At 42.5% G+C, this 22,378-nt stretch overlaps 2 protein-coding genes across 5 annotated transcripts in view; both read right to left on the bottom strand.

Moving 5' to 3' along the window:
- Positions 1–11,101, bottom strand: part of COL12A1 (collagen type XII alpha 1 chain) — a 154,475-nt gene extending 143,374 nt beyond the window's left edge. For 3 of the 4 annotated variants that reach the window (XM_087718861.1, XM_087718858.1, XM_087718860.1), the window contains exon 1: positions 10,969–11,101. The gene's annotated coding sequence lies outside the window, so the exon portion shown is untranslated. Of the gene's footprint in view, positions 1–6,115; positions 6,205–10,968 lie in introns of those variants that run through there. The other variant, XM_087718859.1, reaches the window with a different exon arrangement.
- Positions 11,102–17,225: 6,124 nt separating this feature from the next.
- On the bottom strand, positions 17,226–21,193 carry COX7A2 (cytochrome c oxidase subunit 7A2). Its single transcript, XM_014072914.2, has 4 exons — positions 21,037–21,193; positions 19,452–19,541; positions 18,415–18,499; positions 17,226–17,547 (listed from the first exon to the last, which is right to left on the bottom strand). Exons 1-4 carry the CDS (start codon positions 21,052–21,054, stop codon positions 17,495–17,497), a joined length of 246 nt encoding a protein of 81 aa, XP_013928389.1. The 5' UTR covers positions 21,055–21,193; the 3' UTR covers positions 17,226–17,494.
- Between the last annotated feature and the right edge of the window lie 1,185 nt (positions 21,194–22,378).

Raw genomic sequence — 22,378 nt, 5'->3', positions numbered from 1 at the left:
ATAATTCACATTAAATTTTGTCTAACTATGATAGCATAATTCACCATATATTCTTTTAAATATCATCACATGCTACATTATTTTATGAAGGGGGGAAAAATCAGTCCACAGTTGCCTATTTTAAATGCTATTCCAAGATGTCTTGCATAACTAGCTTCAGTGTGTGGCCGATTGTACAATGAATAGCCTCACCCTTCAAAATTGCCTGGCAAATCTCCTATCTTCTCCTAAGAGCACTGAGCTAATATACACAACATTCCGAAATTGCAGTAAATGGGCAGAGATCCCATTCTCTTCACAAAATGACATCCTTTTCTTTGTCCAGGCGTGGATACAACCTCTACCCACTAATTGCAATCCTGGAGAATCTTCAAATCTATACAGTTCTATTTCAATAAATACATATCGTTTCCTTGAAGATAAGACCTCCCTGGATAATAAGCCCAATCGGGCTTTTGAGTGCATGTGCTAAAATAAGCCCTCCCCCCCATAATAAGCTAACCCCTAAAATATTTAACTGCATGCGCAGCTGGGCCCCGCCATTTCCTGGAGGGAAAGAGGGGAACATGCCCCACATGCATCTGCCATCTACATGAAACAGTCTCGTGGAGGCCACTCCCGCAAACCCTAGCTACCGCCGCTACCGCAAACCCTAGCTACTGCGCCCCTTCTCTTCGTGGCGGGCCCAGCAACGCTAGGGCTGGCAAGAGTGTGCCAGAAACAGAGACAGAACCTCCAGCTCTTTCTGGATCAGCTGATCCATGGGCCAAAGTTAAGGAGCCTCCTGCATCTCAACAATAGTAAGACCTCCCCAAGGCCAAACACTTATTTTGGGGGTCGGGAAAACATGATAGAACAGGCATTTCCTACTTCCCTGGAACAAGTAGTCCTTGACTTACAAAGGTAATTCAGTCCAAAAATCGAATCATGTCAATCATTAAGCAGGACATCACATGACTGACCCAGTTTTTTGCGACAATTGTAAAGTAAACACTGTGGTCATTAAACCTACTATTTGCAATAGGCATTTTTTGCAGGCAATCAGAAGTAAATCATAAATGCTAGTTTCGGGGGGGGGGAGGGAGACATCATAAATTATGGTCACATCTGTGCCATACTGCAAATGGCCACAAATGCAGACCAGTTGCCAAGTGCCAAAAAATTGTGATCACATTGTTGTGAAGGGGTGGGCGAACATCAGAATTTTGAATCCAGGTTGCAATTACCTTTTTGGCATCTGTTGTAACTTTGATCAGTCACTAAGTGACTGGTTATTAAACGTGGACTACCTATAATCTAGAATAAAATTGCTAACCCCCTTTCCTGCATGATCATCAATATTTTTTAAAGGCTCTAGTGCGTTTAAAATTCTGCATTTCACACATGCACAGCGATAGTAGAAGAGCAATTCAAGCAGAAAGGGAAGGCGTATCTCCCTCTTTATGCTCCTGTCCACCATGCTACCCTTGAGAAAATACAGGCATGAGCTCCAGTGATGGTAACGAAGAAGATTCTTTGCAAGAGAAAAAGCTTTCAATGCCCCTTTCAACTGGGAGTTCGGCTTCTTTTTCCACAACTGTTAAAGCAGTTAGTTAAGGGAAACCTTTGAAAGATTCACAGTAGTTTGGAAGGGTAATAAAAATTGGTCCCTCTACTAGCTACCCTTCTGCCTTTTTACTCCCACTCCTCCTTGCTTCCTAAAATCTGAAACGAATTATACACAAGGGGCTGTAACATATCCTTGAAACCTGACACCCACACTGAATAGCCCCAGACTCAACCAGATCATTTTGTTTGCATACACCCAGAGAAAGAACAACTCCAAAGGGAAAGATGAATGATGAGGAGAAGGCAGCCTATTACATCATCAGGCCAGAAATATACTGTTGCCTGCAAATTTTTAAACTGACATCTCTTCTCAAGTCAGCAATCCTTCTGATTATTTTTTATCTGTCTGACAGAACAATGTATTGATAACGCTAAATTTCAACTGAGCTCTGGAGCAGCCTTCTAGAATTCTGCATCTTTACAAATCTCAGAATACATTTTCTTTTTTTACTAATAACGTAATGGGGTTTGAGGGCTTTATAATCTGAATCAAAACATATGTCTGGGTTCTATTAACATATCCTAACATAAAGGAAACAGAAGATGGATACTTAAGGCATTGTTTCTTTGATTCAGTCATGGAGGGGGGGGGAAGTTGACAATTAGAAAAGATACGTCAATGTGTGAGATTTACATAATTTAACCCGAGTTGTAGAATTCAGCATTATGAGCTTCAATAGTTTGCACTGTGAATTAAGGAGAAATTTTAAATCTTCTACTCTTTTTCCAGACACTCCATTTTTAACCATTGTCTGATCTAGATTAAACAGCAATCAATCCTTGTCAAAAAAAAATAGCAGAGTAGGAAAGAAAATTTGGGGCATCAGATGGATTTAATAATTCGAATTGCGACAGCTATCTGGGTGGGTTTTTAAAAATGTACTCCTGCTCAAGGGTCTGGAGCTACAATCTAACATATGGTAGCTTTGGACACCCTTAATTTGTATGACTAAATCTAAAACTAAATGAACGTTTATCGAGAGTAAGTTCCATGCATATCAAGAGATTTTATTTCTGAAGAAATGAATAGGCTCATATAGCTAATGTAGTTAGCTTTTTTTTGACAATAATTGACAATAATTCAAGTACTTTTGACAAGGATATTCAAATCTAACTAACTTTAATTCTTGTTGAGTACTGGATGAGCCTCAGACTGTGTTCTGACTCAAAAGATAGAACTAGTAGCAGCATTTGGATATAAATATTACCTACTTAAATCTGGTTTTTTTTGTGTGTGCCTTCGATCAGTATTGACTCTAGGAAACTACATGGACAAGTCCCTGCACTTTTCTTGGCAAGTTTTAGTTTGCCCTTGCCTGCTTCCTATAGCATAGAAAGAGCGACTGACCCAAAATCACACAGCTGACTTTTATACCTAAGGCAGAACTAGAATTCAGAGTCTCTTGATTCCAGGCCTGACACAATAACCACAGCACAAAACTGGCTCTTTAAAGTGAAATTGAGACTCTCTGAACCAGTGTTTTTTTTGGCCATGCTAAGTTTTGGTCATGGCTAAGCATCTCTAAAATCCTGGTCCCCCATCCTCCGCCCCGACATATAATTCTTTCTTTACTCAAAAAGTGAACTCACTGCTGGTGGCGCAATACTGGAAGAAGGAAGATTTGCCTACTATTCAAGAATGGACATTGAAAGTAACAAACCTAGCTGAGATGGCTAAAATATCTGCATATCTCAAGGACCATTCAAACGAGAGATATAAACTGGAGTGGAGAAGATGGATTGACTATACTCAAAATAAATATGGGACTAAGAAATTCCAGATAGCTTATGACTGAAGAAACAAGGAATGACATAATCTGTTTAGAGCTAGCCTAGCAAAGAAGAGTTAAAGCTCAAATGAAAGATGATACTAACTTTTTTTTAAGTTTAACTTAGAATATCTTTGTTAAAGATTTATACCCTGTATTGGTTCTGGGAAGCTGGGGGGGGGGTTGGGGGGGTTGGGGGAGAGGGTAGGGGGGAGGAGGTAAACATCTGTAAAAGTTTTTTTTTCAAAATTTTCAATTAAAATTGAAAACCTAAAAGGCTTCCTCCATGGGAATAGAATTCACTTTTTTTGGCAAACTAAAACTTGCCAAGAAAAGTTTAAACAAGGTTCAAATTGTCCCCATTAAAAATCAAATTTCCCCCCTGTGGGGGAACCACTGCTCTAAACTGAAGCTGAGATTTTCATATTGTTAATTTAAAGAATTAACTTGTGCTCCAGAATTTAATTGATTTTTTTAAAACATTCTCTGGCTTCTGCTCTATTCATTAAGCAGTACACATATTAATCATCAGACTAATACCACACCCAATCTACTCAAAGCCAAGCAGTTGGCATAAATCATTAAGTAATTACCACATGAAGGGAAGAAATAGCTTTATGTTGTACAAAGGGAATTAAAGAAGAACAGGGGGGGAAAAACAGCATTGTATTAAATCGACCAACCAAACTGGCACAATTCACCAATACTTTGCTGGATCTGAGCCAAGAGTTGACACTCCAAAGAGGAAGCAGGCACACACACAGCATCTTTGTGAGTGCCAAGATGAAATGCTTTGTCAACCCTTCCATATTACACACAGACACACATATTTCTAAGGATAATACATAGTGACTCCTACTTTGGTACAAAACCAAAAGGATCATCCAGGTTATTATTTTGGATCCATCACTATTCCCTTATGCACACAAAGACACAGACAGACAGATACACACGCAGAGACGCGCACACACTTAAACCGCGGGCAGAAAAATCGCATATTTGCTTAAAAATACATTTCAATGAAGGGGAAGGAGAATCTACGCGTCTGACGAAGGCGTGTTTCCAGGCTTAGAGCGCCCTCTCTCGTGCAAACCCTTCTTCGCAAGGACCAAACAAAACCATGGAAGAAACAACGATGAGAATACTTTAAATTTTTCTCCCAGTTACTTTCCTCCTAGAACTTCCAACCCTCAAGAGTGTAGAAACCTCTATCTGGTACCCTAACAACAGATTTTTTTTTAAATGCTTCTGCTTTCCGTTGTAAATTTCATGAATTAATTTTCTTTCGGAAACGGGGAAGGCATTGGTCTGGTTTCGCACCGTCACTCAAAGAGAAGCAAGACCTCGCCGGTTGATCAAAACTAGACCGACGCATTTTGGAGGCAATAAAAAGCACATCAATAAACATACATGGCATCAAAATCCAAAGACAAATCCAGTAAACGTGCTACTTTGCTCCAGCAAGCCAAACGGCTGGGCGATCACGAGAAATTTACATATAAGGAGCTGTTGCACAGCCCGGGGCTGGGGGTGGTTGGGGGGGAGAGAGAAGGACCGGAGCGAGAGGCAAGAAAAAGAAGTGATTTAGGAAATACAGCACGAAGAAGAAACCCTACTGCGGTTCTTTCCAGAATGACTCTGATATTCTGACTCTGTAAACCGCTTAGAGAGGGCTGAAAGCCCTATGAAGCGGTATATAAGTCTAACTGCTATTGCTATTCTGCATAGTTCTTGCAGGATTTACAGGAAAAAAGAATTAATAACCACCACCACCCCTCCACACACACACACACCGGTCAAACGAATAAAACAAAGTAGAAGAAAGTGACATCATATCTCAACTCTCTCTCTCTGGAAATGAATTAAACCAGAGCTTCTGTATGAAATTACAGGCAATCGAGACTTTGGCAGCACCAGCGGGAGAAAGCATCCCATTCGGGGCAGACTTCTCAAAAGCCAAGCGGCAAAAGCGGCTGTAGGAGACGAGACCTCCCGCGGGAAGGCTCCCCGCCGTTATTCTCGCCCCCCCCCCGCTCCTGATATAGTCCGAGACTCTTGGAAGGAAGGAAGGAAGGAAGGAAGGAAGGAAGGAAGGAAGGAAGGAAGGAAGGAAAGAAGGAAAGAAGGAAAGAAGGAAAGAAGGAAAGAAGGAAAGAAGGAAAGAAGGAAAGAAGAAAGAAAGAAAGAAGGAAGGAAGGAAAGAAAGAAGGAAAGAAGGAAGGAAAGAAGGAAAGAAGAAAGAAGAAAGAAAGAAGGAAGGAAGGAAGGAAGGAAGGAAGGAAAGAAAGAAGGAAAGAAGGAAGAAGGAAAGAAAGAAAGAAAGAAAGAAAGAAAGAAAGAAAGAAAGAAAGAAAGAAAGAAAGAAAGAAAGAAAGAAAGAAAGAAAGAAAGAAAGAAAGAAAGCAAAGCCAATAAAACGCCTATGAATCCCCAGATTTGCTCGATCCCCAAACAAGACACCGGCGTGCACTTGGCGCGTCTAGCATGAAATGCCGGATTCCCAGGCGTTTTACAGAACATCAACCGCAGGAGACCCGACGGGCAAATCTTTTTTTGTTTCTCACGCGTAGCTTCGACCCGTCTTGAGGAATCTCGGACCCGCAGGCGCCAAGTGTGTGCGGGCGCGCGTGGGTCGCGTCCACGCACCCTGGCAAGGCTTACTCGGAGTTGCCCAGAAGGGGGATTTGCCAGCGGGTGGAGAGACGGGATTCCCTTGACTCCGCGCCGGGCGCACAGACCTTAAAAAGAGGGCGGCGATGGGACTTAAAAGCAGGGATGCCCGAGGATGAGCTCTGCAAGCTGCCGCTTTTTGGAGAGGCCAGGAACCGGGGGGGAAAGAGCTTCCCAAGCACCTTAGGCTAAGGCGCGGCCGGGAGTAACAGCAGCAGTAGCGGCGGCGGCGGCTGCGGTGAGAGGAGCCGCCTCGCTCGGTCGGGTTGGCGAGGCTGCGGCTGCGATGGGGTCGCTCCGTCAGGGAAGCCTCGCCTTCACCGAGTGGGAAGAGCCTCTCCTCAATCTTGCTACTTAATAGAGGGCTGTTCCCAAGTCTCCGCGGTTACGAAACGGCGGGAAAAGTGGACCGGTGCCATGGGATGATCTATGACTGTGTTCTCTCTTCGCTCCTCTCCAGCGGGGCTGCTAAAGGAAGCGCCGGTTCTTCGCCTTCTGGAAAGTTGCGCATACCTCGCCGCATTCCTGAGGCATGAGGAGGCCCGAGCGAGCGCAGGAATTGCCTGGCCCGCCACGGAAGGTCGAGCTGGCGGGGGCGGGAGGGGGGGGGAAGAGAGAGAGAGAGAGGAATGAGCGCCGGGGGGGAGAGAGAAAGGGCGGCGAGGGGGCAGCATCTGCCTTGCCAAGAACGCACGTAGCCCTCTGGCTCTTCTCTGCTCCCGAGCCAAGCGGCAGCCGGCGCGGCAGTCCCTTGGCTGAGACCGCTGCCAGACAGACAGGGAGCTCCAAGGCGAAGATCCCGGGTATGTTTCGGTGGTGCCCGGGACGGCATGTGCTGAAGTCCGTTGGGTTTCTGCCGGGGAAAACCTCCGGGTTTTTTTGTTGTTGTAGAAATGCTCCTTGATTGGGGGAATAACTCAAGTGGCGCAAAAAAATAATAGCAATAGCAGTAGACTTATATACCGCTTCATAGGGCTTTCAGCCCTCTCTAAGCGGTTTACAGAGTTAGCATATTGCCCCCAACAATCTGGGTCCTCATTTTACCCACCTCGGAAGGATGGAAGGCTGAGTCAACCCTGAGCCGGTGAGATTTGAACCGCTGAACTGCTGATCTAGCAGTAGCCTGCAGTGCTGCATTTAACCACTGCGCCACCTTGGCTCTTATAATAATAACCCACCCTACTTTTTTTTTTTAAAATAGCAATAGCAGTTAGACTTATATACCGCTTCATAGGGCTTTCAGCCCTCTCTAAGCGGTTTACAGAGTTAGCATATTGCCCCCAACAATCTGGGTCCTCATTTTACCCACCTCGGAAGGATGGAAGGCTGAGTCAACCCTGAGCCGGTGAGATTTGAACCGCTGAACTGCAGAACTGCAGTCAGCTGAAGTGGCCTGCAGTACTGCACCCTAACCACTGCGCCACCTCGGCTCCTTTGGGGCCGTTTTCCGAAATGGGAACCCATAATCACGTGTGCAGGCTTTCTGGAAACTCCGAAGTCTTAATCCAGGGATGGGGGGGGGGGAAACCCCTGACTTGGCTAATATAATGTTCCATCTTTGCCTTGATACTGAAAAGAACCCCTGAATCATACAAAGCTGAGTTGCTGAGCTTGTCAATCAGAAAGGTCGGCGGTTCGAATCCCTAGTGTAGGTCTCCGCGAGCAGGCGGTTGGACTGGATGACCTCCAAGGTCCCTTCCAAGTCTTGTTACTGTTGAATCTTTCGAAGAATAAGTAAGCGCCCAGGAGACACGGGAACTAGGAAACGTGGCTTTCCTCTGCTCGGGATTTAATCTTTCCCTCCCCCCCACCCAATCCTTTACTCCCACTGCAATTTCTACCCAGTTCCCACCCCATCCATTCATATCTAGGGCGGCGCACGCCACTACACGCGTTCTTCCCATTCACGTTTTTACTCAAAAGACTATAGATTCCCACAGATTTATTAATGAATCCTCGGGGAGGTTCCTTTTAGGGCAGTGTTTCTCAACCTTGGCCACTTGAAGATGTCTGGACTTCAACTCCCAGAATCCCCCAGCCAGCGAATGCTGGCTGGGGGATTCTGGGAGTTGAAGTCCAGACATCTTCAAGTGGCCAAGGTTGAGAAACACTGCTTTAGGGGGCAAGGGGTTGGGTGGGGGTAGATAACAGCCTAGCCAGAGCATCCGATTTTAAAAGGGGGCCTGGAGCAAGGTAGGCCGCGAGGCGGTCCATTCTTTCTCGTCAGCACGTGGCCCGAAAGAGCGGGAAAGCTCAGAGAGCGGTGCTTGAAAGAGTAAAGAACATTCCCAGGTTTGCCTCTGTTCCGCCATCAATCAGCTCGAAGGCGGCATCGGTTCCCGTTGGTTGCGAATACCCCGCAAAGTTTAGTTTTCGTGCACCAGTAAAAACCAGGGCGGGGGGGGGGAATCGAAAGCAATCGATTCAGAAATTATATTAATTATAAGGGCGCTGCAGAACGGATCTGCTGTCTTTGCCCCAGAAAAAGACAAAAATGTGCAAAAACTAACGCAGGCTTAAGAACCCCACGGCAGCTTCCAAAGCTGGGTTGGATGCGTTTCCTATCAATGCACCCAGCACTATCGCACCCATGCAAGAAAAGTATCACTCTTCAATTTACTCTCCTCCCATAGACAGTTCAACTACTCAACTACTCAATTCATACTAGCGCTAACGCCAACACAATGGGAAACGCTAGTAGCGGCTCCCCCCCCCCCAAAAGGACTAAGCAGCCACGGAGGACGATATTCGCATAAAACGCCCAAGCGATTCGATGTCTTTGAAAAGGACCCCGGAGAGGACTACGCCCTGGGAGGATCGCCTCCAGCACCCATAGTTGAGTTTGAGTTTATTATATTTCTATGCCGCCCTATTCCCCGGAGGGGACTCACTCAGGGCGGCTCACAACCAAGTCAGGGGGGGGGGGGGGCTTAAGAAAAAGAATCGAGGCAGCGGTGGAACATCTGGATGTAGCGATGCCGCTTCCCCCAGTTATACCCAAATTGCTAACTGCCACTGCAAACCTGGACTGCAACTCCCATAATTCCTAATCGTGATTAAGGAGTTGTGGGAGTTGCAGTTCAAGGCACACAGGGAAAGGCTGTTCTGAGGTTGCCTGGTTTACGTTTTGATGCTAAAGCGTTTGGCAATTCAATCACAACAATATCTCCTCACTTAAGACATCTGGGGTGGACTTCCTTATCTCTCCCTAAGACACGGCACAGCATCCTAAGCAGAGGCCGATGGTCGTTGCGAAGGAGTGTCACAAGGGCGTTTGGAGAGATTCCAAAATAGGGACGCGCTCCTATAACGAGTAGCACCAATTCACCGCACTTTGAAGCAAGACAAAATACCCACGGCTAATAACAAATGACAAACTAATATTATTATTATTTTTTAAAGATTGGGCAACCATTATGTCCGGGGTATTATAAGTACTTCTCTGCTTTGAGCTGGGGGTTGGACTAGAAGACCTCCAAGGGTCTCTCTCTCTCCGCACTACATGATTCTATGAACACCTAGACCAGTGTTTCTCAACCTTGGCCACTTGAAGATGTCAGGACTTCAACTCCCAGAATTCCCCAGCCAGCGAATGCTGGCTGGGGAATTCTGGGAGTTGAAGTCCGGACATCTTCAAGTGGCCAAGCTTGAGAAACACTGACCTAGACAGATCGCAGGACTAAGTTCAAGAACAATCAATCGGCGCGTAATCGCCATCGCTGATCCCCGTGGAAATAAATATCAGATTAAGCATTTTAGCCGTTCTGGTTCCAATTAGGGTCACAGCACTTGGGAGGTTTGCGGAATGCCTTTCCTTAAGGCACTTCGTAGGTATCAGAGCGCCCCTAGCAATAGCAATAGCAGTTAGACTTATATACCGCTTCATAGGGCTTTCAGCCCGCTCTAAGCGGTTTATAGAGTCAGCCTACTGCCTCTCTCCTCCCAGGTTGTGAACGCGCGGGTGCGCGCACTCACATCATCGGCTGCCACTCAAGTCAACAAAAAAGACGGATGAGTTTGAGTTTGAGTTAATTGAGAACAAATCCGACAGCCGGCTACCCCGCCTAGATTGTGGGGAAAGAGGAAAACATCCACGTTCTCGGTTAAGCCAGAAAGGAAGAGGGGGGGGGGTCACATCAATAAAGGCTTCCCCGCCGTAACACTTTCAACCCTTGCCTCTTTTACCGGCCGGGAGATGTGGCCACCAAGCCCAACCTCTGCTTCCTCCCCCGCCGATCAGCATCCAACCTCCGCTCTTCTCCAGGGAGTCGAGCGAGTCCTTCAGCCCGTGGTCCAAAGGTAGAGACACCCCCCCCCCCTTTCATAGGCTTACCTCCTTGGGATGACAGAGCTTCAAGGCGTGCGGGGGGGAAATCAACTTAAGCTCTGTCCTTGATACGGTCCTCGCTCCTTTAACACACACACACACCGAGTAAGAGACCCTTACTCGGAGGCTTGGAGGGGATGCGTCTCAATCCAAGCCACGCAAGGCGAACGGTACCTTCAATAGCAATAGCAGTAGACTTATACACCGCTTCATAGGGCTTTCAGCCCTCTCTAAGCGGTTTACAGAGAGTCAGCATATTGCCCCCAACAATCTGGGTCCTCATTTTACCCACCTCGGAAGGATGGAAGGCTGAGTCAACCCTGAGCCGGTGGGATTTGAACCGCTGAACTGCTGATCTAGCAGTAGCCTTCAGCTAAACCCACAGAGTTTAGAAAGAGGGGAAAGCGGAGGGGAAGAATAGTTTGCAAGGGGATGAGAATAAAAAAAAGAGGTGCGTAAAACGGGGCGGGTGGAGATGGGGAGAGGGGTGAAGAAAGAAAAAAAGCCAGCCTTTGGGGGGAGACAAGCCTCGTTCCTTCGCGAGTGGCCCCAAGACTTTCGCCTCCTGCCTAGACATTTACACAACCGACGTACATGATGGCCCACGCCCCTCCGAGTATTAGATCCTCGGCGCCTCTTCTTTGGCTGCGGCTGCGGTGGCACCTGGAGATGGTCAATCCCTGCCGGGGTCCTGCATCTTCCGAGCGATGGGCTTATAGGCTTCAACCTCAAAAAATAAAGCCCGCCCGCAGAAGAACAAAAGGTCCCAGCTTCCCGGCAGGGCTATATCCAGGGAACTCTCGTTAGCTAAGCACGCGTTTTCTTGTTCGATTCTTCCCACCATTCAGAAGGGTTGCTTTTTAACCCTCCTCTGCGCGACCTTTCCACGAAAGAATTGGAGTAGGAGGGTGTAGGAAATCCGAACTAGGGTAATTTGTTGTCCAATAGCGCGCCCTAGCGCTATCCATTGCTATTGCATTCATTCATTTTCGTCTATTGGATTAGGAAATCATTATATACTTTATTCGTTAAACATGAAACTCAGCCAACTGAACATTCAAAAAGGCATCACAAATACCAGTGACTGGTGTTAATGGTTGATACGGTTTGCTGCCAGCGTCCTAGGTATCAACCAAGTACCTTCTTAAAAGGTGTTCTGAGTAGTGCAGTTTTTTGCGGTTCCGCTGGTGTTATTGCAGGAAGCTGCAATTTGTTGATGTATCTTGTAAAATTCTTGGACATGGTGCCAAGTGCCCAGATGACAATGGGTATCACTGTTACATTAGATTAGATTGTTTATTTGTATGCCGCCCTTTTCCCTGGGGGGACTCAGGGCGGCTCACAATCCAAGGAAGGGGGGGGGAAACAGACTTTTACATATAAGACAGTACATGATTAAAATGCAACATTCATACCATTCGGGCGGGTTACAATCTTTAGCCCCAGGCCTGACGGGATAGCCAGATTCTAAGGGCTGTGCGGAAGGTCTGGAGGGTGGTGAGGGTACGAAGCTCCACGGGGAGATCGTTCCATTGGGTCGGGGCTACCACCGAGAAGGCTCTCCTCCGCGTGGTGGCCAGTCGGCATTGGCCAGCGGATGGAACTCGGAGGAGGCCTAAATGATGAGATCTAATGGGTCGTGTGGAGGTGATCGGCAGTAGGCGGTCTCTCAAGTACCCAGATCCACTACCATGAAGGGCTTTATAGGTGGCAAGTAGCACCTTGAAGCGTATCCGGAGATCGACAGGTAGCCAGCGCAGCTCACGGAGGATAGGTGTTACGTGGGTGAAGCGAGGTGCACCCACAATCGCTCGCGCGGCTGCATTCTGGACTAGCTGAAGTCGCCGAATACTCCTCAAGGGCAGCCCCATGTAGAGCACATTGCAGTACTCCATGCTTCATCCATAACCGTGTAGTTTCGATGGCCAGGTCACGATATTTCATTATTTTTTCTAGTTCTTTTTCTTTGACTCTGGCATCTCCAGGAACAGCGATATCAATAAACTGTACACTTCGGCCTCTGCAACTGTGATATTTGGCATGTTGTGCTCCAAATGATGATCCATTTGTATTCGAAAGTCCCACAAGATCTTCACCTTCTCATTTTCGATAACGTTTTCCACTTTATGTTCCCATGACTTTCTGGATATGGGTAAATCATATTTTTTTACATAATGACCAGTGGATTAATTTAGCAACTCAGTCGTGTCTAGCTTTGTAATCAATTTGTGCGATTTTGCTGCATGCACATATTAAATGTGAAACAGTTTCGACTTTGTTATTGCAAATTCGGCAATTTGGGTTGTCATTGGATTTTTGTATCTTCGCTTTCATAGCATTAGTTTGTAGTGCTTGTTCTTGAGCAGCCAGTATTAAACCTTCTGTTTCTTTCTTGATAGTTCCCATGTTAAGCCATGTCCATGTCAAGTTGTCATCACATTTTCCTTCCATGTTTTTCAAGTGCTGTCCATGCAAAGCTTTGGTTTTCCATCTATTTAATCTGTCATCCAGCTGGTTTTTCCTTATATTCTGTCTTTGTTTCTGTTGTTTTTATGCTGTTCTCCGTTTTCACAGCCTGCAGCAATTTTTCTGTACTTTGATTCACATAATCATTCAAACTTCATTTTTCTTCTTCTACAGTTTGATGGCTTTGCAATACCTCCCTGCCCCCTATTTTTCTTGGCAGGTACAAACTGTCGATGTCAGTTCGTGGATGTAAAGTGTGGTACATATTCAAAAGTTTGTGGGTTTTCCAGTGCAGATCAGCCAGAGTTGTTGATTCCAGCTGAGTAGCATATCACTGAAACTGCCCGTGTATTAATGGCTTTAATTATGTTTCCAGCATTCAGCTTTCATTTTAATATTTTGTGGACCCTCCTGATGTATTCCTTTTGTGTTGACTCTTTGACTTTTCCATTCAAGATGTTATCTGCTTCCAATATGCCTAGGTACTTATTATTATGTGGTTAATCTTTGGTGAGATTCACAGCCTTTGGGGCTGGTTGGTAGCTCAACAGCTCGAGTCCTAACCAAGGACTTAGGAACTGTTAAGGTAACGTCGGAGGATATAAGCTGTTCCAAGTAGGGTGGTTTTTTATAGAATCAGAATGTTCAAGTCTGATAAATTTAAAATTTCCAAATAGCAAGGCAGCCCTTTCGGTATTGCTCCAAGGGCTCCAATTATAATCGGAACAACACACAATTTCTTTTTCCACAGTCGCTCAACTTCAATTTGCAAGTCCCGGTATTTGGCTGTTTAATAAATGTAGGATGCTTTTTCTACAACCTATATATTTTTATTCATGCTGTATATTATTTTTATACAACCCCAACACTGTGAACTCTTAAAACCTCAGTCATACATCTCTTCTTCATTTTTTTACCAATAAAGAATTATTACGCAATATCAGTTACTACATTAGATGACATGTAATGTGGCCAATTTCTACAACTTTGCTGTTCAAAAAGTGCTGTGACTTTACCTTTTGTTTTTCAGTACATCTCAATAACGTATTCCACCAATGGTTGTGCAATTCCAAAATGACATCATTGAGACGTTTGTTTTTAGACACAGTGGTTTTGGTTTTTCTCATCATAGTTCCATGAAAATAACGAAGGATATCACACTACGCTTTTGTCACTTGTGCCCATTTCCCTGCATTGTCCTTTTCATTTCCCATACTACATGCTTTGATTAAACTCATGTGAAGTACCCGTGGTTCGCCCATGAGGCCAATGTTGAGAAAAGACACGGACACGAGTTTTCTCGGGATGGAGCGACCCAGATTGGGGGTCTGGGAGCCCCTTTTATTGAGATAGGACAAAGGCAGGAGGAGCAATCAGCATGTGATTTAAGACAGCCTGTCAAACTACAATTGCTAATCTACTGCTCAGGGAAGTTCTGTCTATATATGGTCATATCCTGGTCAGGATGTTTTATCTTTTGGGACTTGTTTTTTCCTGTGTGGTTCAGCATGGCTGCCCATGCCCTGATATGCACTGGGCCATGGGTGACCGCCACACCTACACAAGGAGTTATATGACAACAAACTCAGTGAATTTTGCCTCCCCCAAAAATATATTTATTGTAGTGAATGGCTGTAAAATATCGAGAAGGGAACAGCATAGTTCTAATCTTTTCCTTGTTAAACAGTAAATAATTTAAGAACAGTTCTCCTGATATAAAATCTATGATTTTAGCATGTGCCATATTCTTAATTTTGAATTACAATCAATATTAATGTTTTTGTTCATGAAAAAATGTATTAATTTCTCAGGATGACAAAGAAAGCTTATATATTTAAGTATGCCTTTATTTCAAACATAAGAAAGGCTTATATATCAGACCTCCTGTGCAGTTTAGTGAAACATTCGTAATTTGTTCCTATCTTGTATTCTTTCATGATCCAAATTTGACAAAGAATTCTTAAGTAATTACTTGAAAAGATATGAATAATTTATTATTCCATTTTGTCTTTTAGACCAAGCAAAGAAGAAATAATTCCTGCAAGTGTTTCTAATTGCAAGCATATCCTCTTTACAGCAACTGCCTGAGGACTAAAACAATACTTTCAGATGTCCTTCTTCTTTTATGGTGGCTAGTTTGTGCTTTTGTGCTATAAGGGAAAAAATGAAACTGATAACTGCTACGTTAAAATGTGTAATATTTTTAATCTTTTCATTCCATCTATAAATGTAACTTTAAGCAGTTTAAATGTTGTTTTAGCAAAAACATTTAAAATAGCTAAGCTCAGAACGAGTTTCAGAACTAATTTAATGTTTTAGCATTACAAAGACAAAAATGTTGAAATAGTAATGAATAGTAGACATGGGACTCTTTTTTAAGTGGAACTAAATAACAATTTATCATAGCATTGGTTTCTTTATTTGATGTTACCTTTACATGAAATTTTAAAACATTATGCCAACATATTAATAATACAAAAAGCCTGGAAAACAAACCATAGCAAAAAACATAGAAAATACCATCTGAGCAGCCGTTTGCACATGTGTTTAGATATCATTGAATATTTTGTTATTTCCTTTGAAGCAATAGAGAAGAAAATCTTTCTGCCTTTCCCCATTCTCTGAAAAGTTAACAGCTTAAGAGAAGTTTAACGTTTAAATTTGTATGTAGGAATCACTTAACATATCTCTTAATTATCCCTTTCAAATGCCCAGAATATATGAAATCCAGAAATCGGTGAAAACCTAACTGTAAAATTAGACACTTTTTTTTCCTTTTAAAATCTACTCTGCCCAGAAGTGTGTTTTAACTTCTGGTATCTCTCTGATTTACAATGTATAGTTATACTGACTTACCGGGACGCAAATTGTTTTGAACAGTAAGATTTGTTTTTGAAAAAAAAATGTGTATTTGGCAAGACTGAATCCAAAAGGTGAAACATTGGATGCATCCTATTCCAGAAGCACCAAGCATATACGCCGCCCCCCCCCCCCGACTCCATGGCTACTTACAGTTAACATCTATGAAAGATGACCTCATAATCTACATTCTATATCAGTAAATACTAAAGGGAGGAGATTAAAATCAAGAAGATAGCAGAGTTATTTACTTAAAATCATTTGAAAAGTGGATGGCAGGTGTTTTTTTTTAAGTTTGTGTACCATTTTGAATTTGCAATATTTCTGCATAAATATGACCTAAAAGTGGCATGTTTTCTGCACAAATCATAAAACTAATGATAACCTAATTAAACAATTGAATCAAAAACATCATAGATGTTCTTGTATTGATAGGTATACCATTTAGGGACCTAGAGTTCCTACCTACTTTCCTATGATATCCCATCTTTCTCTGCAACAGGTATTTCATTGAATTAATCTCTACTAATCAGGTAGCAACATCATACATTGCTCAGGTATTACAGCCAGAAAGCACACTTGGTAATAAGTTCACCTTTGCAATGAAGAACTTCTTCGCTTGTCCCACGTTGTTGAAGGTCTAAGGCTAAGATATTCCCCCGTCTTTAGTTTTCTATAAACTCACAATTTGCCAAGCAATTTTAAATTACAAATGCCCCTTTCTTGCAACAGCAGTGCCTGAGTTAGCAAATTCATGCTACATTCTGGGTCTGAATTGTCCCAATTAAATGTGTTGTATGTTATGTGTATCTGTGAGGTGGTTTTATAAATTATAGCAGGAAGCATACATTTCAATACATGCTTATGTCCAAATAGAAAGCTCCCACAATTTCTAAATGCTATATCACTAAGGACAGACATAACTAATATGCAGTAAAATATTTACTTTTATGCTCTTAGCCTACAAATAAACAAAACTGAAATAATACATGCAGAGTTCAGTTTCAATATATTTTCAGTGATCTTCATAATACCTTTCAAACCAAGATTCCAGATAGTCTAATAAAATACTATCCTCTAACCCGGAGGTAAGGAAATTAATTTTCCCAAAGACCACATGAGAAATTTTGCAGGAGTATGTGGGACTTCCACACACCCCTGCCCCCCCCACACCCCTGCCAATACCCCTGGCGCTCTCCCCGATGCCACAGGCCTGACAGGAATAGTTGAAACACTGGATGTGGCCCTCAGGGTATAAAATGTCAAGGTCTGCTCTCACCAAATTGTCCCATCCAAACTAGGACAGGTAGATCAAATGTCTCCTTTTACAAGTGCAGCTGGCCATCTTCTGAGCCAATTTGAGGTCAAAGAGGAAATTGCTAAAAATTGCAGCCACTTCATATTCCACTAATAGCATTTTTCCATTAGCAGTAGCGGATTAGATTGATCCTCAGTTTTTCTCACATTATTGGGACCTTTTATAGTTACATTTTGATATATTTTTAATTACAAACTAGGCAAGAAGGTAAATTATCACATATTTCAGTGTTTATTAGTCACGTTTGCAACCAAACAGTAGCAATTGTAACAAATACAAAATTCAGCAAATAATCTTTTAACAGTTGCAAATATATCCTTCAGGCCAGACTAGTTTACTGACAGCAGTTACTACATTTTTAACAAATATTGTTCCCAAACAAAAAATCAAGTATTTACGACAAGGATCAAGTCCCTGATGAGTGTAATGGAATGGAACAGAATTATGCTATTCCAGGATGCATCTTCTGAACTGGAGTTATTTCTTTGGCTTTCCTATTTCGTATAAATTATAGAAGAGATAGCCAAGTCCTGAAGATAAGAAAGACAATGTTTTATGATAACCAGAATATAGATGCTCAATTGTAGTTCCCTTAAAATACAACAGAAATGTACACATAATATTTCACTGTTGTTTTAAAGGCAGAGATGCCAGATTAAAAGGTTTCAGAAAAGTCCTACATTTCATTATTTTTAACATTTTAAAGGTCGATGGCTAATATGGATGCAGTCTCAATAAAGTTTAAAGCACATTTATTTTAAAAATTAATTATACAAACAGTATTTTAAAACACTGTAAATTTGTTGGTTTTTCTAATTACACTTTTATTTTATTTTAAAAGCAGCACAATAGGCACTAAGCAATTAAAACCAAGCTTTTAAAAATTTAAATGTCAAAACAGAAGTGCCAACAGCAAGTAAGTCTACATTTTTAAAAAATGACATTCATTTTTTCCTAGTGAACAAAATGAGACTTAAATATTCTGTGGTGGAAATAGTTACATATCTGAATTATGTCCTGTAAGACAAAGATGCAGATGAAGAACATCCCAAAAAGACAATATTTATCATATAGGGTTTTTTTGTGAAAACAATTTAAAAATCAGATTAAAAGTATGAGGTAATACATTCTCTCTCATATTACACTGAATAATATGAAAGATTTTACATAACAAAAGGTTGTAACATAAATACAGTTATCAATATCAGGGGAATATTTTACAAAATAATTTTGACATTAAATATTTTAATTATTAAATATGATACTTACAATGTATTTTTTCAACTAAAAAAACCTAGAACATTTCTAATTATCTACCTTGGATTTAAATAGAGAAGGGTAAATTCTTTTCAAAATTGTAGGATACTAAAACAGTTTAGCTTATACTTAAAACTTACCAACAACAGAAAGGGCCATGGTAATTCGATACAGCACAGCATCTGGCATTCCATTTTTCAAATACACTGGAACGCCATTATCTTCCTAAAATCAATGACATAAAACTCAGTATTCACCTATTACATTTAGATTAGGTTCTACAAATCAAGTTTCTCCTCAACAAGAAAATTAAACTTCTGCAGCCGTAGTTATAACATCCAAAAATGAAATCTTGATCCTTGAAAACAGGCTTAAAATACAGAAGAACTGTATCCTTCCTTGCACCTGTTATTATAGCACAGCAAATCCTGTAACTCAAAATCTTAACTTGAATTAAGAATGTATAAAGCCTGAAGAACTGATATACAGCAAGTATTTTTCCAACAGATAGCTAAGTTTTGATCTAACATAGACAACTGGTGGATTTTACAAAACAAGGAGGTAATATCAGAGACTGTATGATTGTAATTATGGAGTGTAAATTGAGACTAAAATATTAACGATACAGAAAAATGGTTCTTAATGGTAGAAGTACATCCAGCTGTCAATGTTCATACTGTGACATGACAACCTCTCTGTCAATACTAGAATATAAATTTTAGAATAAATATTTCAGTTACTTAACAGCAATGTAGGAATTCAGAATGACCCAACATTGAAATATAGCTATCTACTGAACTCAGTAAACAAGCTGAGTTTTAATTCCTGGTTATGACACCTAGCAACCATAAAACAATGCATTAAATTGTTATAAACTATTATAATGGGTGCCCTTATAATTTAGAAGTCTAAATTTTTCTTCCCTAAAAGTGGTAGTCTTTATTTATACATACCAAGAGTACGTGTATAGTTATACATATATTCATCTCCATATAATTCTAGATTTTGGAATAGCGTAAGAAGGAAATTTAAGAAAAAAGCCATGATGGCTTTATTACCCAATAATATTATTATTGATAAAATATCTTGAATCAACTCATTTTACATCAAAGTGTGGAGGGATGGTACCAATGCTCCATTAATCTCTTCTCAGAATACGAAGATAATCAGTAGGTACCTGGAAATGTTTCTGCTTCTCAGCAATCTTGCTTGCAACCTGCCTGCGAGAGGCGAAGTTTATGGGGTTTCGTGCCACTTGCCGAACAGCCTGCAACAGAAATACAAATATATATATTTTGTGTGCGTAACAAAATCAATGCAGAGACTCCAGCATGAACCCACCATAATTAATGACAGCATTAATATACAAAGGATTTACTACTGAATTTTTTAAAAAGCCACATCAGCAGGGAGAATGTTTGATTCTCCCTCCAAAGAGGGAGAATGTTATAGTTAGTATATGCAAATTGAGTTAGTGATCACAGCAAAAACAATAGTAGGAAGGCTCGAAGTGGCTACTGTCTTATCAACACTAACCTAATGTTTATCTGTACTGTCATCATTTAGAAAGGGTCTATAGACAGCTTCTGTGAATATTACAGTTTATACTAAATTTGCTAAATTAGCCTGGCATTATTTGAAAAAAATAGGATCACCAATTACTTCTATTGCTGGGGATTATCATTCTTATCTACATTTGGCCTTACTGTTGCTTCTTAAATTTTACTAGCCCCGTAGAATCCTGTTAACTTTCAAACCACATCTAAATCTGTATCAGCCTAACAAAGGGATAGGCCAGTACAGGTAGTCCTTGACCTATGGCCACAACTGAGCAGAATGAGGAATTTGTTAAGCGCGTTTTGCCCTGTTTTACAACTATTACGGGTCACGTTTGTCCAACGGATCGCTGCCGTTGTTAAATTAGCAACACCGTTGTTAAGTGAATCTGGCTTGATTCTGCTTATTGGAAGGTCGCCAAAAGACGGATCACGTGACCCTTTGCCATAAACGTGAACCAAACACCCGAAGGTAAACCACGTGACCGTGGGGACGCTGCAACGCTACTCAGTGTGAAAAACGACCCTCGGTCACTTTTTCCGACACCGTCGCAACCCCGAAACGGTCACGAGGTGGCGCAGTGGTTAAATGCAGCACTGCAGGCTACTTCAGCTGACTGCAGTTTAGCAGCTCAGCTGTTGAAATCTCACCGGCTCAGGGTTGACTCAGCCTTCCATCCTTCCTAGGTGGATGAAATGAGGACCTGGATTGTTGGGGGCCATATGCTGACTCTGTAAACCGCTAAGAGAGGGCTGAAAGCCCTATGAAGCGGTATATAAGTCTAACTGCTATTGCTATTGTCACTGAACGGACTTCCTGTACTGCCTGAATGGGGGAGAGAGAGAGAGGCTTGATTCACGCTGCTCTCCCCTCAACCATCCACACCGGGGCGCTCTTCTTTCACCCCGCACCCTCCCCACAAGACAAGGGTCGCAACCATTAGCGCTGGATCCAAGACCGGGGAAGCCACCACAAAAAAAAAAATCCGCCATCGCCTCAGTCACCTGAAATATCTGAAGCTAACCACCCGGCTTCCTACGGTTATTATAGTCAAGCGGGGAACCAGAGAGGAGGAATCCTGGCCCTCAGGCCCCGACAAAAGGCGGAAAGGCAGAATATTTAAACACACACATGCCAACCGCCCTCACTAGCCAACGGCTGCTCTCCTCTCAACGGTTTCCCCCCCCCCTCCCGCACTCACGTACCAAAAGGGTTCGAAACATCTTGACGGCTCCACCAATCCCTTCCTGGCCTCCGCCGAGAAACTACCAAGGACACGGGCAAAGGGAAGTGCTGCTTGACGTCACGCGGCCAAACTTCCGCTAAAAGGCGGAAGCGGCTCCTGTGGCGAAGGAGCGTCGCTCTAGCTTCGGGGATATCGGTGGTCAGTGAAAGGGAAGGAGGCGGGGTTGCAGGTGCCGGGATGGACGCTATAGAGCAGTGTTTCTCAACCTTGGCAACTTGAAGATGTCTGGACTTCAACTCCCAGAATTCCCCAGCCAGCATTCGCTGGCTGGGGAATTCTGGGAATTGAAGTCCAGACATCTTCAAGTTGCCAAGGTTGAGAAACACTGCTATAGAGAGAGAGGGAGGGAGGGCTGGAAAGAGTTTTTAAAGGGGAGTTTTTATTTTTATTTTTTTCTCTTCTATGTTTTTTTTTTCTTTTTCGCACGAGTGTAACTTTGGCCGTTTGGGCTACAAAGTCGGCAGTATTAATAATAACTTCCCCAAAAGGCGCCTTCTTCCGGTTAGAATAGAATGGGATAGAATAACATAGTTTGAAGGGACCTCGGAGGTCTTCTAGTCCAACCCCCTGCCTAGGATAGAATAACATAGTTTGAAGGGACCTTGGAGGTCTTCTAGTCCAACCCCCTGCCTAGGCAGGAAGCATTACACTTCAGACCAATGGTTATCCAATCTCTTCTTAAAAACTTCCAGTGTTGGAGCATTCACAACTTCTGGTGGCAAGTCGTTCCACTGATTAATTAAACCTCGGCTTTTTTTTTTCTGAAATTCGAGCGTTGAATCCCAAAAGCCCGTTTCAAAAAAAGGAGTTTCTTTTCATTCTGTGGGAGAATTAAACTGGGAGAAGAAACCCGAAGAAACATAGAACATCAGAAGAATCGGCTCCGAATCTTTCTTGGGATCGAACATCCGACTTCACGGTGTCCAAACCGTGCCTGACCGAATTGCGATGCTTTTTTATCCAGCGATATTTTGTTTTAATTTAGCAAAAATGTTTCTACTTTTAAAAGTTGCCAGCTATGCAAAGATGGCTTTGTTATTTATTTATTTTTAATCGTTCTTCGTTACATTCTTTAGAATTTTTAGAGATAATTCTTTAGAAAATTCTAACGTTGCTGTCAGCTTTTCATGACAGAGCAAACGGAATCATTTTCCTCTTGGGGGGGGGGGTTACTTAAAAAGTTTCTGCACCCCAAGCTGGGAAATCTTATGACTGCATTTCTCTTAGCCTTGCCTGGAAAAAAAAAAGCTCATGGCCAGATTGTTGGCATGTGACATAAGTTTAAATGTAATTAATTTCTA

This window comes from Thamnophis sirtalis, unplaced genomic scaffold (assembly GCF_051295495.1).
Source record: "Thamnophis sirtalis isolate CommonGarterSnake01/CBP01778 unplaced genomic scaffold, rThaSir2_p1.2 scaffold_6, whole genome shotgun sequence".
In the NCBI taxonomy this organism is placed as follows: Eukaryota; Metazoa; Chordata; class Lepidosauria; order Squamata; family Natricidae; genus Thamnophis; species Thamnophis sirtalis.
The sequence above is the reverse complement of the archived record's forward strand: the minus strand, read 5'-3'. Positions and strand labels throughout refer to the sequence as shown.

What these genes read in the sequence shown, in the direction of transcription:
- COX7A2 (XM_014072914.2), bottom strand. An exon ending in AGAAGCAGAAACATTTCCAG is followed by an intron (nt 18,500 to 19,451) that starts GTACCTACTGAT and finishes CATTGATTTTAG; the next exon opens with GAAGATAATGGCGTTCCAGT. An exon ending in CATGGCCCTTTCTGTTGTTG is followed by an intron (nt 17,548 to 18,414) that starts GTAAGTTTTAAG and finishes TCTTATCTTCAG; the next exon opens with GACTTGGCTATCTCTTCTAT.